This window comes from Bos mutus, chromosome 14 (genome assembly GCF_027580195.1).
Source record: "Bos mutus isolate GX-2022 chromosome 14, NWIPB_WYAK_1.1, whole genome shotgun sequence".
Lineage (NCBI taxonomy): Eukaryota > Metazoa > Chordata > Mammalia > Artiodactyla > Bovidae > Bos > Bos mutus.
This window is the reverse complement of record NC_091630.1, coordinates 59761910-59778085: the sequence shown is the minus strand read 5'-3', so window position 1 is coordinate 59778085 and position 16176 is coordinate 59761910. Positions and strand designations below refer to the sequence as shown.

The window sequence follows — 16176 nt, the reverse complement described above, 5'->3', positions numbered from 1 at the left end:
AATATGGGTGAGAGTAATTCACACTCTAGAGTATAATATTACTAAAGTTCACAGTTCTGAATTTTACTGCCTCATTTTCTCTTTTTTGATATAAGGTTGAGTGTGTTTCCCTGATTTTTTATTACTTTAGTTTTCTTGTTAATCAATTCTTGATGTTTACTCCAAGGAAACCTGGCAAAATTAGACTGAATATCATACTACTTTAAATATATTTAGTTTATCTCAGTTATGTTCACCAGGAACTGTGTATAGTCTAGCACTGTTTTTATTTGTTGCTGGGCGGTACAAAATTTACTTAACATCTGTGGAACTTAGTTACTTTAATTGCTGCTGCTGCTAAGTCACTTCAGTTGTGTCCGACTCTGTGGGACCCCATAGACGGCAGCCCACCAGGCTCCCCCGTCCCTGGGATTCTCCAGGCAAGAACACTGGAGTGGGTTGCCATTTCCTTCTCCAATGCATGAAAGTGAAAAGTGAAAGTGAAGTTGCTTAGTTGTGTCCAACTCTTAGCGACCTCATGGACTGCTGCCTACCAGGCTCCTCCATCCACGGGATTTTCCAGGCAAGAGTACTGGACTGGGGGTGCCATTGCCTTCTCCCAGTTACTTTAATTAGGAATACTTAATAAGTGAAGACATTGTATCAGGTGACTTGAAATTCCTTTAAATTATCTGATTCCAATTTTTATGTTTATGTAACTTATTACATAATTTTAATTTTGGAAAATAAACATCTGAACTCAAAAGATCTTAAAAGATATAATTACGAGTGTATATATCATATGTCAGAGCTAAGACTATTGGAGATGTTTTGTTAAAATTCTGGAAACTTCAGTTCAGTTCAGTTCAGTCGCTCAGTCATGTCTGACTCTCTGTGACCCCGTGAATTGCAGCACACCAGGCCTCCCTGTCCACCAACTCCCGGAGTCTACCCAAACCTATGTCCATCGAGTTGGTGATGCCATCCAGCCATCTCATCTCTGTCGTCCCCTTCTCCTCCTGCCCCCAATCCTTCCCAGCATTAGGGTCTTTTCCAATGAGTCAACTCTTTGCATGAGGTGGCCAAAGTATTGGAGTTTCAGCTTCAACATCAGTCCTTCCAATGAACACCCAGGATTGATCTCCTTTAGAATGGACTGGTTGGATCTTCTTGCAGTCCAAGGGACTCTCAAGAGTCTTCTTCAACACCACAGTTCAAAAGCATCAATTCTTCGGCACTCAACTTTCTTCACCATCCAACTCTCACATCCATACATGACTGCTGGAAAAACCATAGCCTTGACTAGACGGACCTTTGTTGACAAAGTAATGTCTCTGCTTTTAAATATGTTATCTAGGTTGGTCATAACTTTCCTTCCAAGGAGTAAGCAACTTTTAATTTCATGGCTGCAATCACCATCTTCTGGGAACTTAGGAGAACTTAAATAGTGACTCTTGGAGTCCAGACATGATCAACCATGACAACCTTATTAAAGATCTTCTAGGAAATATTCTCCCAGTTACACCATTGGAGGCAATCATTTTACTGAGTATTTAAAAAATCAGCTCTAAATCCTGTGTGATAGCACTTTTCTGGAGGAGATGGAAAAAGTAAGTTATGTCCATCTTGAACTCTTTCAGCTTCATGGTGACCTGCCCTTCCTAGTCTTCCGTTATATAAATTGTTGTAAGTCTCTGTGTTGTTTGTGCATGTATAGGTGGTAACTGGAAAGTTTCCATAATCACCAGTGACTTGCCAAATGCCGGGACCAGCTCACAGATTTATATTATATTGTATGGACAACATAGAAGTTCAGCTGCCATATATCTTTATGGAACGGATGGAGCCCGATTTCAGGATGGCCATGAAGACACATTTACTGTGAGTAGCAAAACTGAGTAAAACCTGATAACATAGGGATGCATCTAGTAGGTATTAATACTTTGGAATGAATGCAGTCTGTCGAATTGGGTGCCTCTTTTCATAATAACACGTGTCTTGCAGAAGCTCAGTCAAAAGTAATTTGTGGCAATTTTTTTGCTCCAGTGGATTGCACGTAAGTAAAACTACGATATGGTAAGAGACAATAGAGAGAAATACTGGATGACCAGCATTTGTTGTTTCTATACTCATGGCCATCAGGAGCAAGGGCTGTGCCTTTCTGTGTGAGGATTTAACAGATAAGCCTAAAAGTCAAGGTCACAAGGGAAAAATGATCAAATAAAGGAAAGCACAGAAGTTGTTATCAAGTGATTAGGTCTTGGCTAGACCCACTGAGATCAAGATATAGGGAGAAACAGAGGTAGCAAAGATGAAGCAGGGGAGACAGCAGTGGAATTGTTTTCGTTTCAGCGCTCATGTGGGCTCAGTAGTTTTGGCATGTGGGCTTAGTTGCTAAGCAGCACATGGCATCTTAGTTCTGGCACCGGAATCAAACCCACGTTTCCTGTATTGAAAGGCAGATTCTTAACCACTAAACCTCCAGGGATGTCCCCTCCACTATGTTTTTTGTACGTTATTTTCATCCATCTCAAAATATTTTTAAATTTCCCTTGGAATTTCTTTGACTCATTCATTGCTGGAGTATGTAGTTTAATTTACACACATGTGGGGATTTTCCAGTTTTCTTTCTTGTATTTATTTCTAGTTTCATTACATTATAGTTAAAAAAGGTACTCAATTGTCAAAGCCTACTTTGTGACATAACATATAATCTATATTGGAGAATATTCTATGTGCGTTTGAGAAAACTCTATGTTACTATTTTTTTAATTACTTATTTTTAATTGAAGGAGAATTGCTTTACAGTATTGCATTGATTCTACCAAACATAAGTATGAATCAGCCACAGGAGAACTCTGTATTCTTGCTTGTTGGAGGGGAACCTTCTGTCTGTTAGATCTGGTTGGTGTATAATGTTGTTCAAGTCCTCTGTTTTCTTACTGATCTTCTGTTTAGTTGTTCTATAGTTATTCAAAGAAGGGAGTTATTCAAATTGTCTCTGACAATTTTTGTAGACTATTTCTTCATTCAGTTCTGTCCATTTTTGCTTCATATATTTTGGCAGTCTGTTGTTAGGTGTGTAAATTTTTATAATTCTAAGATCTTATTGATTGATTATTCTATCAGTATATAATATTGTAATATAAGGTTTTAAAAATGGATTTTATGAAATTATGTAGAAAGAAATTCTTGTGGTTCCTTTACAGATCACAGTTGGAGACATTGGGACGCTCTTTAAGATTCGTGTTGGTCACACCAACTCTGGGCTCTCCCCTTCCTGGCACTGTAAAGAGGTAAAGAGGTACCCACACTTCCATCCTTTGCCAGATCCTTGTAAATCCTGCTTGGGAATCAGGCTTTGTACTGTGAGCTGATGAAGTCAAATCTGGGCTTTTTAGTTGGTGTATTCCTCAAGGGAGCAGTACCATGTGCCATGAATAATTTAACATCTAATTAATTGAGAGAAGCACCTCAACCAAACAGTCCTCTCACCTCTTTGCAAAGAAAACACTTGGGACTCTGTAAAAACTCACATTGCTTCTTGATATGGTTGTGCATTAAGTCGCCTCTGTCATGTCCAACTCTGCGACCCTGTGGTCTGTAGCCTGCCAGACTCCTTTGTCCAGGGTGTTTTCCAGGCAAGAATGCTGGAGCAGGCTGCCATGCCCTCCTCCAGGGGATCTTCCCCACCCGGGATTGAACCCTTATCTCTTACATCTCCTGCATTGGCGGGTGGGTTCTTTACCACTAGCGCCATCTGGTTGTAATAGTGATGGAAACATGACTTGGTGGATGTTATCTGCTTCAGAAGAGTTGTAAAAATAGTTCATTTCCCTTGGTGAAATAATAATCTGCTAGACTGGAATGTCACCCCTCAAATTTAGTCTACTCATGCTAACTGACATAATGTTCCTGGAGTACTTTCAGGAGCAAAATAAGGCTTAAATTTTCCACATTGTTCAGAATTAAAAATTTTACTTATCCCAGTGACTGCAGTAATGCACCTCTCTAACACTGGAAGTCACACAACTTGTCATCCATTTATATATATGTTGTATCTACATCTTTTGTCATTTGAGAATAAATAATCTTTAAGCAAGTTCTCAAGAGGCAAAGAACACCCAGTCAAACCCCTGATATTCTTGGCAAACTTCTTCTACAGTTTTATAATATATGAGAAAGTTAATGAAAAATTCATGGAAGATGAGTAAATATCTTTTATTTCATTAGCATAAGTATATATTTATTAATAATGCCATTCTTTTACATTAAAGACACAAAAGATCCCGAAGAACAATGCAAAAATGAAATTTACTTTATGAAAACACAGAGTGTAGAAGTCAGATTTCAAAATTCAGGATTACTGCCTAGTTTCTATATAAGATACTTTTCTCTTTTATGCTATTTAGAGCTTTTGAAGTATGGTATTCACATTAATATGTAAATGATTATATATGATAATAATACTACTGTCTTTTATTTTTCTCTCCTAGTGAGCTAAACTAATTTATGAAAGTGATCACTAACTCATTTGGTTAATAACCAATAAGCAATATTATGTGGATTATGAAGCTGGGATGCTTAGACAGTGGTTAGGTGATCTGAAAAAGTTATTTAATATTGCCAACGAAAACCAAAAGCATCAGGCTGAAAGTTTTTAGTGTCTTTCTGTCTAGGGCGATTCCTCTCTCATTGCAAGGCCACATGTTTGCCTGAGGTTTACCTCACCCGTCCTTCAGCACCAGTGACGAGGAGATGTTCTTGATCCAAGGTCTTATCCTGAGTATATAACACCCTTACATAACTAGCAAATCAAGATGTTAGATAATGGGTAGAGGATTTTCTGTTGAATTTTTATAGTATGGTTTAGAAGTTTGAAATTTGAATTTTTAAGTAAGCTAACTTGTGCCTATAACTTGAAGGGATTTGAATGAAAACACATAGCCCTTATAGCAATAATGATACATGTCCACAGCCCATAAAATAATCATGTTGCTTTTCTGAACTTCCATCTTGTTTCTTACAGTTTATTTAAGGAAGGTTACAAAATAAAGCATTTCAAATTGTAATTGATTTTGTATTTCTCAAATGGTCTTCCTTGGACTGTTAATTAAAAACCTGACCAAATAGTGGTGGCAGAAGGGAATGGATTCTGTTTTTGGGGAGCCTTGCTCAAAGTGTGATGGGATTTTATGAATGCAGGTTTCTGGGGTTTACCAGGCCCACGGAAACAGTAGGTTTAGGAATCAACAATCTACCTTTATTACAACGTGATTTTCTAAGCACATTAAAGTAGAAAATCTCTGATTTAAGGCATTTTAAAGATGGTAAGATTAATTTAACAGATAAAACAAGAGCTCATTGAGGCTTTTAAAAGAATAATAGTACCCTACTTATCAAAGGCTAGATTTTAGAATCAGAAAACATATTTCTACTTTTCAATGATTTGGGGCATTCATCTGTCCTACCAGAATTTATTAACTTCTTTGTTTAAGTCCAAGATGAATAGATTAGATAAAATATGGTATGCTGCTGTTGCTGCTAAGTCACTTCAGTCGTGTCCGACTCTGTGAGACCCCATAGATGGCAGCCCATGATGCTCCCCTGTCCCTGGGATTCTCCAGGCAAGAACACTGGAGTGGGTTGCCATTTCCTTCTCCAACGCGTGAAAGTGAAAGTGATGTTGCTCAGGCGTGTCCGACTCCTAGCGACCACATGGACTGCAGCCTAATAAGCTCCTCTGTCCATGGGATTTGCCAGGCAAGAGTACTGGAGTGGGATGCCATTGCCTTCTCTAAAATATGGTATAGAAAGTGTTAGTCTCTCATTTGTGTCTGACTGTTTACTACCTCATGGACTGTAGCTTGCCAGGCTCCTCTGTCCATGGAATTTTCCAGGCAAGAATACTGGCATGAGTAGTCATTCCCTTCTCTAGGGGATCTTCCTGACCAGGGGCTCAACCTGGGTCTCTTGTATTGCAGGCAGAGTCTTTACCATCTGAGCCACCAGGGAAGCCCTAACATGGTATAATAGGTACCCAAATAAAGAATGATACTTTGAATATCTGTAATTGCTAGGAACCCAAAGAAGGAACTATTTCGGTCTGAATCTGTAGTGCATGAAATCTAAGCTCATGCTAGTGTTTTAGAAAATCTTTAAAATTAAACTTTAAAAAACTTTAAAATTAAAAAAAAAAGTCATTACTAAGAGGTTGGAACAAGGAAGTAATAGATTTTTTAAAATTGTAATTATCTTTCCAAATAGGAAAATATGGATGACGCTTAGAAAATTTAGGAGGAAATTGGCATGTTTGGCATTTCAATATAGAGAAATTAGAAATTGAAAAATTTCAAATTAGAGAAAAGAAATGCCATTGTACTTGAGATAGCAACAGAAGAAATTAGCACTTTTCTTGTCAACTGTTCAACAGCTTTTACTAAAAGAAAGTTGAAAACCTTCTCCAGTGTCAGGCTTGGACACAAAATTGTATTTGACTCTTTGATAATGTATTATGTTCTTTAGAAGTCATGCTATTTCTGTTATAGATAAAATTGTGGGACCTGAATGCTGGAAGACAGTTTCACATACCTGTTCAACGATGGTTGGCACGAGATCAAGAGGATGGGGAAGTCTGTCGAGAATTTCCTGTTTTGAACAAGGGGTGGCCCATCCTTCCAGGTAGGGCAGATCCACTCCAGGTAGCACGAATAACACTTGCTTGTCTGAATGTTGAAGGACAGGGAAGCTCAACACATGTTGAGTAAATAAATAAGTGAATGATTAAGAAACTGCTTACTTCTCACAAATTGCCTCTGCAGGAATGACAGCTGCATCTAAATATTTTTTAGTTGTTTCATGTACTGGCATTCAGGAATATGTTCTTGTCAACAGTTAAGCCTGTAGGAAGGTCAGCTGTAATGCCTCTTAATCAAAAAAAGAATATTTATTCTTAGAAGGTCATGAGAGAATTGAATGTCCAATGAAGTTATTCCTGGGCTGAAAACTACAAGTCAATGTATGTTTTGCTTATCAGGCTCAGCCTTATTTTTGAAAATTTATTTATTTGATTTGGAAATAAAAACAGGATGGCTCAATGACTTTCTGAGCATTTGGCCAAAAGCAGGGGTGTGATCAGGACTTGTGTAAATGTGGATGAGAAATAGGATGTGTTTAGAGTTTGACAGTCACTGCTCATGGCCACATGAATTCAGGGTGATTCTGTCCATAATATATGTTTGCTGTTGTGTCTGCTGGCTTCTGCTTTGGAGGAGAACAGGAAAAGGGTTTAAGAGAATTATTAGATGGGCAATTGATAAAAACAGATTTTTCTCCAGTTCAGAACATTTTCTATTAAAAATATGGGAGCACCGCAGCATGTAAGACAAATCCTAACAAGTATGAAAGGAGAAATTAACAATAACACAATAATAGTGGGAGACTTTAATACCCCACTCACACTTATGGATAGATCAACTAAACAGAAAATTAACAAAAAAAAAACATGTATCTATAAAGTTCACTAAAGCAAAGCACAGTAAAATGAGGTATGGCAATAAAAGGCGTTAAATTTATCAAATAAAAAAAAAATAAAGTGCTAAAAAATTAAAAAAAAAAGAAATAAGCAACTGGAAAATTTCTCATTGAAGAGGGTGAGTGAAGATACAGTCGATGTGAATGGAGAAGGTGTATAAATCATGATGTGAGGATGATTTGGTGAAACAAGCCTTGTTAGCAAGTATTCAGAAGATGGCACTAAATATTCCTAATGTCATCTCAATTTGAAATAAGGTGTGATACTGACTTACTGAGCCACTTACTGAATTTTTTATACATGGAAACAATGTCTTGATTTTCCAATTTCTTCATAAAACATTTTTTGAGATGTGAAGAGTAGTTTATTGTTAAACATTTCACGAAATGTGTAAGAGGCTTGGCAATTGAATGAAAGTTGCAAAATATGAAAGATGTATTAGTTCCTCAGTACCTTTTGTAGCACAGAGAGATTCGGGGTCATTTAAAAATTCAAGCAAATAAACAGTCATTACAGTCTAAACTAAAGAATATTAGTAAAAATAAATAAATAAATAAATAAAGCTGAATATAAAAAAAAAAAAAAAGAGAGAATTCCACTCGATCAGAAGCTATACGTGTTTCAAAGAGCCAAAGCAGACTTAAGCTCATAGAAGAAAAGAACAAGTGGCTCGTTTAAGAAATGGGGCTGTAGTTACATTTCCGATCATTACAATATTTGCCGAAGTAAAGGCTTATGTCTGCATCAGAGAATGAGTGCCATAACCTGTGTCCTCAGGGTTAAAATCAAGCCAAGTGCACTGAAAATATAATTGTGAGCATCTGAATACAATGGCCATAATCACGGCAATCCTTCTTTCTTAAAATAAATGGTATTTAATTTTGTTCTTCAGTGATAATGTATTTTATGACTGCTCTTTACAATTGAATATGATGGACCCAATGATGGTGTTAAAGTCACTGTAAACAATAAGGCTTTCTGTTGGTGGGTATCTCTAGATGCCCTCTCTTTCGAATCCTAAACTTCTGCTTGCTATCCCTAATTCTTTTTGGTTGTCTACAGATATTATTTCTTAAGGATCTAGTCAGTTACCCTTTATTGAATATTTTCTCTGCATTCACCATCATGTGAAATGCTGTGAGGACTACAAAGGAAACAGACAATATTACCTCTGCCCTCAAGGAGGCTACAATTTAATTGGGCATCCTGACCAATGTATTTGTCAAAACAAATACTATTTTATGGATGGCATATTGTTAATTTTCTTTTGATGCTAAATAAGATAAGCATATTGTGCAGGAAGATATGGATCACTACAGAAGGTTTAGAAAGGAAGAACAGTGGACAATAACACTATTTGGTTCATACTAGATACCTATTTCCTAGAACAGTGCCTGACACATAATAGACACCCAATAAATATTTATAGATTGAATTCCCCCCTCTCCTGTAAAAAAAAAAATGATATCTTAATTTTCTAAAGAAATAAATGATAATAAGTATTATGTGAAGTTGAAGAAGAGCTCCACAATGTCATAGAAGCTAATATTAGGTTTAGGTATATAATAACTTGGATTTCCCTGGTGGTCAGACAGTGAAGAATCTGTCTGCAATGTGGGAGACTTGGGTTTGATCCCTGGGTCAGAAAGATCCCCTGGAGAAGGAAATGGCAACTCGCTCCAGTATTCTTGCCAGGAAAATTCTATGGACAGAGATGTTTGGTGGGTTCCAGCCCACGGGGTTGCAAAGAGTTGGACATGACTGAGTAAGTAACACTTTTCACATAATAACTTGTGTAACTTAATAAGGAGCATGAGTTGCTGAAAAATTTGCAGAGACTGATAATTCCTTTGTGGTTTTTAAATATGGTGTAATGAACCCTTTGTTAAGTTTCTGAAGTTAAAATATTTTTGAAAAGATACGAATAGTTCTGTTTGCTGAAAAGTGAAAGCCTGTGTGAGCCTTGTTCTCACCGTTCATAAGCCTTTCCCTCAACACTTTTGAGTATTCTTCTCAACACTCTTCCTCATCAGCCCACGCTTCACCTGGCGGGGGAGACATTTGCCAGGTGCCCTGTCCTACCCACTGTTAGTAATGATGCAGAGGTCACGTCTGCTTCTTCATCTCTCATTTTAATTGTAAAATTGCTCAAAGGAGGCATATTCTGCAAATACATACTGGTTTCCCTCGCCTTCCCTACAGTAATTGTTGTGTATGTGCTAAGTTGCTTCAGTTGTGTCTTACTCTGCGTGACCTTATGGACTATAACCTGCTAAGCTCCTCTTTCCATGGGATTCTTCAGGCAAGAATACTGGATTGCCATTTACTTCTCCAGGGGATCTTCCTGACCCAGGGATTGATATATATATACATACATATGTATCAATATACTATGCATATATATTATTTATTGTGGTAACAAATGCATAACATTAAATTTACTGTCTTAAACATTTGAAAATGTACATTTTGGTAAGTATATTCACATTGTGCAACAGATCTCTAGAACTCTTTCATCTTACAAAGCTGAAATTCTGTTTCTCCTTGTGAGAGTTTGGGCAGATTGTGTTTTTCAAGGAATTGTTTCACTTCATCTAGGTTATCAAATTTGTGGAAATAGAATTTTCCATGATGTTCTTTTATTATCATTTAAAACTTCCACAGGATCTGTAGTGGTTCTCCCTGTTTCATTTCTAATATTTGTAACTTGTGTCCTCTCTCTTTTTTTGCTTAGTTAGCCTGGATTGAGGCTTATCAATTTTATCGATCTTTTCAAAGAACCAGCTTTTGGTTTCATTGATTTTTTTTCTATTGATTTACTGTTTTCAGTTTCATTGATTTCTGCTCCAAGTCTTATTTCTTTTCTTCTTGCTTCCTTTGGATTTAATTTGTTCTTCTTTTTCTAGTTTCCAAAACTTATATGATTAATTTTAGATTTTTTTCTAATGTATGCATTTAATGCTATAATTTTCTGTAAGCATTGGTTTTTTCTGCATCCCACAAATTTTGATAAGTTGTATTTTCATTTTCACTTAGTTCAGAACATTTAAAAATTTCTCCTGAGAGTTCTTCTTACCCATGTGTTATTTAGAAGTGTGTTATTTAGTCTCCATATGTTATGGGATATTCTAGTTATCTTTCTGTTATTGATTTCTAGTTTTAATTCCACTGTGGTCTGAGAGCAGACAATGTATGATTTCTGTTCTAAGTTTGTTAGGTGTGTTTTATGGCCCAGACTGAGGTCTATCCTGGTGACTCTCCTGTGTGAGCTTGGGAAGAATGTGTATTCTGCTGTTGTTGTATGAAATAATCTATTGATGTGTATTATAAACTATTGATCAGTAGTGTTATTGGGTTCACCTATGTCCTTACTCATTTTCTGCCCATGGGATCTGTCCATTTCTGAGAGAGAAGTGTTGAAGGCTCCAGTATGGTAGTGGACATATCTCTTTCTCCCTGCAGTTCTATCAGTTTTACCTTATATAGCTTGATGCTCTGTTAGGATTGTCACTATCTATTGTAACATTAAGGATTATCATGTCTTCTTGGGGAATCGACCCTTTTATTATTATGAAATGCTCTATTCCTGATAGTCTTTCCTGTTTGACATGTGCTCTATTTGAAATTAATACAACTACTCCTGTTTTCTTTAGATTAGTGTTAGCAGGCTATATTTTCTCCATCAATTTACTTTTAATTTATGTGTATATTTACTTTTAAACTGGTTTTCTTGTAGACAACATATATGTGTGTATACTAAGTTGCTTCAGTCATGTCCATCTCTGTGTGACCTCATGGACTGTAGCCTACCAGGCTCCTCTGTCCTTGGGATTCTCTAGGAAAGAATACTGGAGTGGGTTCCCATGTCCTCCTACAGGGGATCTTCCTGACCCAGGATCAAACCCACATCTCTTACATCGGCAGGTGGGTCCTTTACCACTAGCGCTACCTGGGAAGCCCAAACAACATATAGTTGAGTCTTATTTTTGGATCCACTCTGACAATCTCTGTTGTTTAACTGGTTTTTTAAAATCATGATGTTCAAAGTGGTTATTGATATAATCAGATTAATATCTACTGTATTTGCTACTGTTTTTGTTACTCTTATTCTTTATTCCTATTTTTATCTTTTACTCTTTTTCTGTCTTTTGTGACTTCAAGTGAACATTCAATTGAGAAGCTCATTCTATTTCTGTTTTTTTTTTTAGCATATCTGTGACACTTAAAAAAAAAAACTTTATTTAGTGGTTGCCCTAGAGCTTACAAATATACATTTACAGCTAATCCAAGACCACTTCAAATCACATTACATGTTTTCATGAGTAGTATGAATCAGGACCGGGAGCTGACTATGAATTGGTCTACCGGGAGCTGACTGTGGCTCAGATCATGAACTCCTTATTGCAAAATTCAGACTTAAATTGAAGAAAGTAGGGAAAACCTCTAGACCATTCAGGTATGACCTAAATAAAATCCCTTAGGATTATGCAGTGCAAGTGACAAATAAATTCAAGGGATTAGATCTGATAGAGTGCCTGAAGAACTATGGATGGAGGTTCATTACATTGTACAGGAGACAGTGATCAAGACCATCCCCAAGAAAAAGAACTGGCAAAAGGCAAAATGATTGTCTGAGGAGTCTGAGGAGGCCTTACAAATAGCTGAGAAAAGAAGAAAAGCTAAAGGCAAAGGAGAAAAGGAAAAATATACCTTTTGAACTTTGAATGCAGAGTTCCAAAGAATAGCAAGGAGAGATAAGAAAGCCTTCCTCAGTGGGCAATGCAAAGAAATAGAGGAAAACAATAGAATGGGAAAGACTAGAGATCTCTTCAAGAAAATTAGAGATACCAAGGGAATATTTCATGCACAGATGGTTACGATAAAGGACAGAAATGGTGTGGACCTAAAAGAAGCAAAATATATTAAGAGGTGGCAAGAATACACAGAAGAACTATACAAAAAAGATCTTCATGATCCAGATAATCACATTGGTGTGATCACTCGCCTAGAGCCAGACACCTTGGAATGCAAAGTCAAGTGGGCCTTAGGAAGCATCACTACAAACAAAGTTAGTGGAAGTGATGGGATTCTAGTTGAGCTATTTCAGATCTTAAAGATGATGCTGTGAAAGTGCTGCACTCAATATGCCAGCAAATTTGGAATACTCAGCAGTGGCATCAGGACTGGAAAAGTTCAATTTTCATTCCAATCCCAAAGAAGAGCAATGCCAAAGAGTGTTTAAACTACTGCACAATTGCACTCACCTCACATGCTAGCAAAGTAATGCTAAAATCCTCCAAGCCAGGCTTCAACAGTAGGTGAACTGTGAACTTCCAGATACAAGTTGGATTTGGAAAAGACAGAGGAACCAGAGATCAAATTGCCAACATCCATTGGATCACTGAAAAAGTAAGAGAGTTCCAGAAAAACACCTGCTTTATGACTACACCAAAGCCTTTGACTGTGTGACTCACAAGAAACTGTGGAACATTCTTAAAGAGATGGGAATACCAGACCACCTTACCTGCCTCCTGAGAAATCTGTATGCAGGTCAAGAAGCAACAGTTAGAACCAGATATAGAAAAACAGACTGATTCCAAATCAAGAAAGGAGTACATCAAGACTGTATATTGTCACCCTGTTTATTTAACTTATATGCAGAGTACATCATGCGAAATGCCAGGCTGGATGAAGCACAGGTTGGAATCAAGATTGCTGGGAGAAATATCAATAACCTCAGATATGCAGATGACACCACCCTTATGGCAGAAAGCAAAGAAGAACTAAAGAGCCTCTTGATGAAAGTGAAAGAGGAGAGTGAAAAAGTTGTTTTAAAACTCACCATTGGGGGTGGTCCTAGGATGGTGGAGGAATAGGATGGGCAGACCACTTTCTCCCCCACAAATTCATCAAAAGAACATTTGAACGCTGAGTAAATTCCACAAAACAACTTCTGAATGCTGGCAGACATCAGGCACCCAGAAAAGCAGCCCATTGTTTTCAAAAGGAGGTAGGAAAAAATATAAAAGATAAAGATATAAAGATAAAAGATAAAGATAGAGAGGCAAAAGAGGTAGGGATGGAGCTCCATCCTGGGAAGGGAGTCTTAAAAAAGAGAGAAGTTTCCAAATACCAGGAAACACTCTCACTGCCAAGTCTGTGGCGAGCCTTGGAACCTCAGAGGGCAACATAACTGGGAGGAAAAATAAATAAGTAATTAAACCCCACAGATTACGTGCCCAACGGTAACTCCCAGTGGAGAAGCAGTGCAGACGCCTGTACCCGCCACTAGCAAGTGGGGGCTGGGCAGAGAGGTGCAGGCTGCATTGCTTAGAGTAAGGACCAGGCCTGAATGCCCCCGAGGGCAATCTGAGGGAACTTACTTGAGATAGCAAACCAGACTGTGGGATAGCTACCTTGCGAAAAGCCCTAACCTGAGACACCACCAGGCCTGCTCACAGAACAAAAGTACTGAGCAGAGCTAGCTGGCTGCAGACCGGCCCATCCCCTGCCAGACACAGGCAGGAAGGGCAGCCAGAGCCGGAAGGGGGCAATTGCAGCCCCAGAGAGGCAGCATCTAACAAACTGCAAGCAGGCTTTGTTGCGAACCAAGACTTCTTGGGATTCTGGACGGTCAACATCCACCTGAGAAGGTGCACCGGTTGTACACCCAGAAAACCAAGTGGCAGGGATGGGGGAGGCGATAAATTGCAGCGACCGTGCTCGCCAAACACCTGGTCACCTGAGCTGTTCGGACCTGGGAAGGGCACAAAATGCAGGCCCAACCCAGTCTGCGCCTTTGAGGACTACCCGAGTGCCTGAACCCGAGTTGCTTAGACCTGGGAAGTGTATACAACTCAGGGCTCAGACAGTTCCCGGCAGAGCAACCTAGAGCCTAAGCAGTGTAGACAGGGAAAGCACACACGCCGTGAGTGGGGGCAAACCCAGTGTGGCTGAGACACTGTGAGGACTCCCCACAGACACCAGTGATATTTGTTTGCAGTGAACCTCCCTCCCCACAGCAAGACTGAACAAGGGAGCCTAAAAAAGTGTCTACCACCGCCCCCTTGTGTCAGGGCGGAAATTAGACACTGAAGAGACCAGCAAACATAGGAAGCTAAAACAAACAGGAAACCGCCTTGGAAGTGACAGGTGCAATAGATTAAAACCCTGTAGTTAGCACTGACTACATAGGAAGGGGCCTATAGATCTTGAGAAGTATAAGCCGGATCAAGGAACTATCTGAAAGTGAAGTATAGATGGAGAAGTCTTGAGGCTACTGTACGAATAAGACTGAAAACCAGAGGCAGGAGGTTTAAGTCCAAATCCTGAGAACACCAGAGAACTCCTGACTCCAGGGAACATTAATTGATAGGAGCTCATCAAATGCCTCCATATCTACACTGAAACCAAGCACCACCCAAGGGCCAACAAGTTCCAGAGCAAGACATACCACACAAATTCTCCAGCAACACAGGAACATAGCCCTGAGCTTCAATATAGAGGCTGCCCAAAGTCACTCCAAACCCACTGACATCTCGTAACTCATTACTGGACACTTCATTGCACTCCAGAGAGAAGAAATCCAGCTCCACCCACCAGAATACCAACACAAGCTTCCCTAACCAGGAAACCTTGACAAGCCACCTGTCCAACCCCACCCACTGAGGAAACTCCACAATAAAGAGAACTTGACAAACTGCCAGAATACGGAAAGGCCACCCCAAACACAGCAATATAAATAAGATGAAGAGGCAGAGAAATACAGAGCAGGTAAAGGAACAGGATAAATGCCCACCAAACCAAACAAAAGAGGTAGAGATAGGGAATCTATCTGATAAAGAATTCCGAATAATGATAGTGAAAATGATCCAAAATCTTGAAAACAAAATGGAGCTATAGATAAAGGATTGAGAAGATGCAAGAAAGTTTTAACAAGGACCTAGAAGAAATAAAAAAGAGTCAATATATAATGAACAATGCAATAAATGAGATCAAAAACACTCTGGAGGGAACCAATAGTAGAATAGTGGAGGCAGAAGATAGGATACATGAGGTAGAAAATAGAATGGTAGAAATAAATGAAACAGAGAGGAAAAAAGAAAAATGAATTAAAAGAAATGAGGACAGTCTCAGAGACCTCTGGGACAATGTTAAACGCCCCAACATTCGAATCATAGGAGTCCCAGAAGAAGAAGACAAAAAGAAAGAGCATGAGAAAATATTTGAGGCAATAATAGTTGAAAACTTCCCTAGAATGGGGAAGGAAATAATCACCCAAGTTCAAGAAACCCAGAGAGTCCCAAACAGGATGAACCCAAGGCGAAACACCTCAAGACACGTATTAATCAAATTAACAAAGATCAAACACAAAGAACAAATATTAAAAGCAGCAAGGGAAAAACAACAAATAACACACAAGGGGATTCCCATAAGGATAACAGCTGATCTTTCAATAGAAACTCTTCAGGCCAGGAGGGAATGGCAAGACATACTTAAAGTGATGAAAGAAAATAACCTACAGCCCAGATTACTGTACCCAGCAAGGATCTCATTCAAATATGAAGGAGAAATCAAAAGCTTTACAGACAAGCAAAAGCTGAGAGAATTCAGTACCACCAAACCAGCTCTCCAACAAATGCTAAAGGATCTTCTCTAGACAG

The 16176-nt window shown here is 38.6% G+C and overlaps 1 protein-coding gene across 3 annotated transcripts in view; it reads left to right on the top strand.

Annotated features, from left to right (window-relative positions):
- Positions 1–16176, top strand: part of RP1 (RP1 axonemal microtubule associated) — a 150409-nt gene that overhangs the window by 57655 nt on the left and 76578 nt on the right. For all 3 annotated transcript variants that reach the window (XM_070382399.1, XM_070382397.1, XM_070382398.1), the window contains exons 4-6: positions 1697–1860; positions 3189–3275; positions 6528–6660. In XM_070382399.1, the coding sequence (XP_070238500.1) occupies positions 1697–1860; positions 3189–3275; positions 6528–6660 (384 nt within the window). The remainder of the gene's footprint in view (positions 1–1696; positions 1861–3188; positions 3276–6527; positions 6661–16176) is intronic.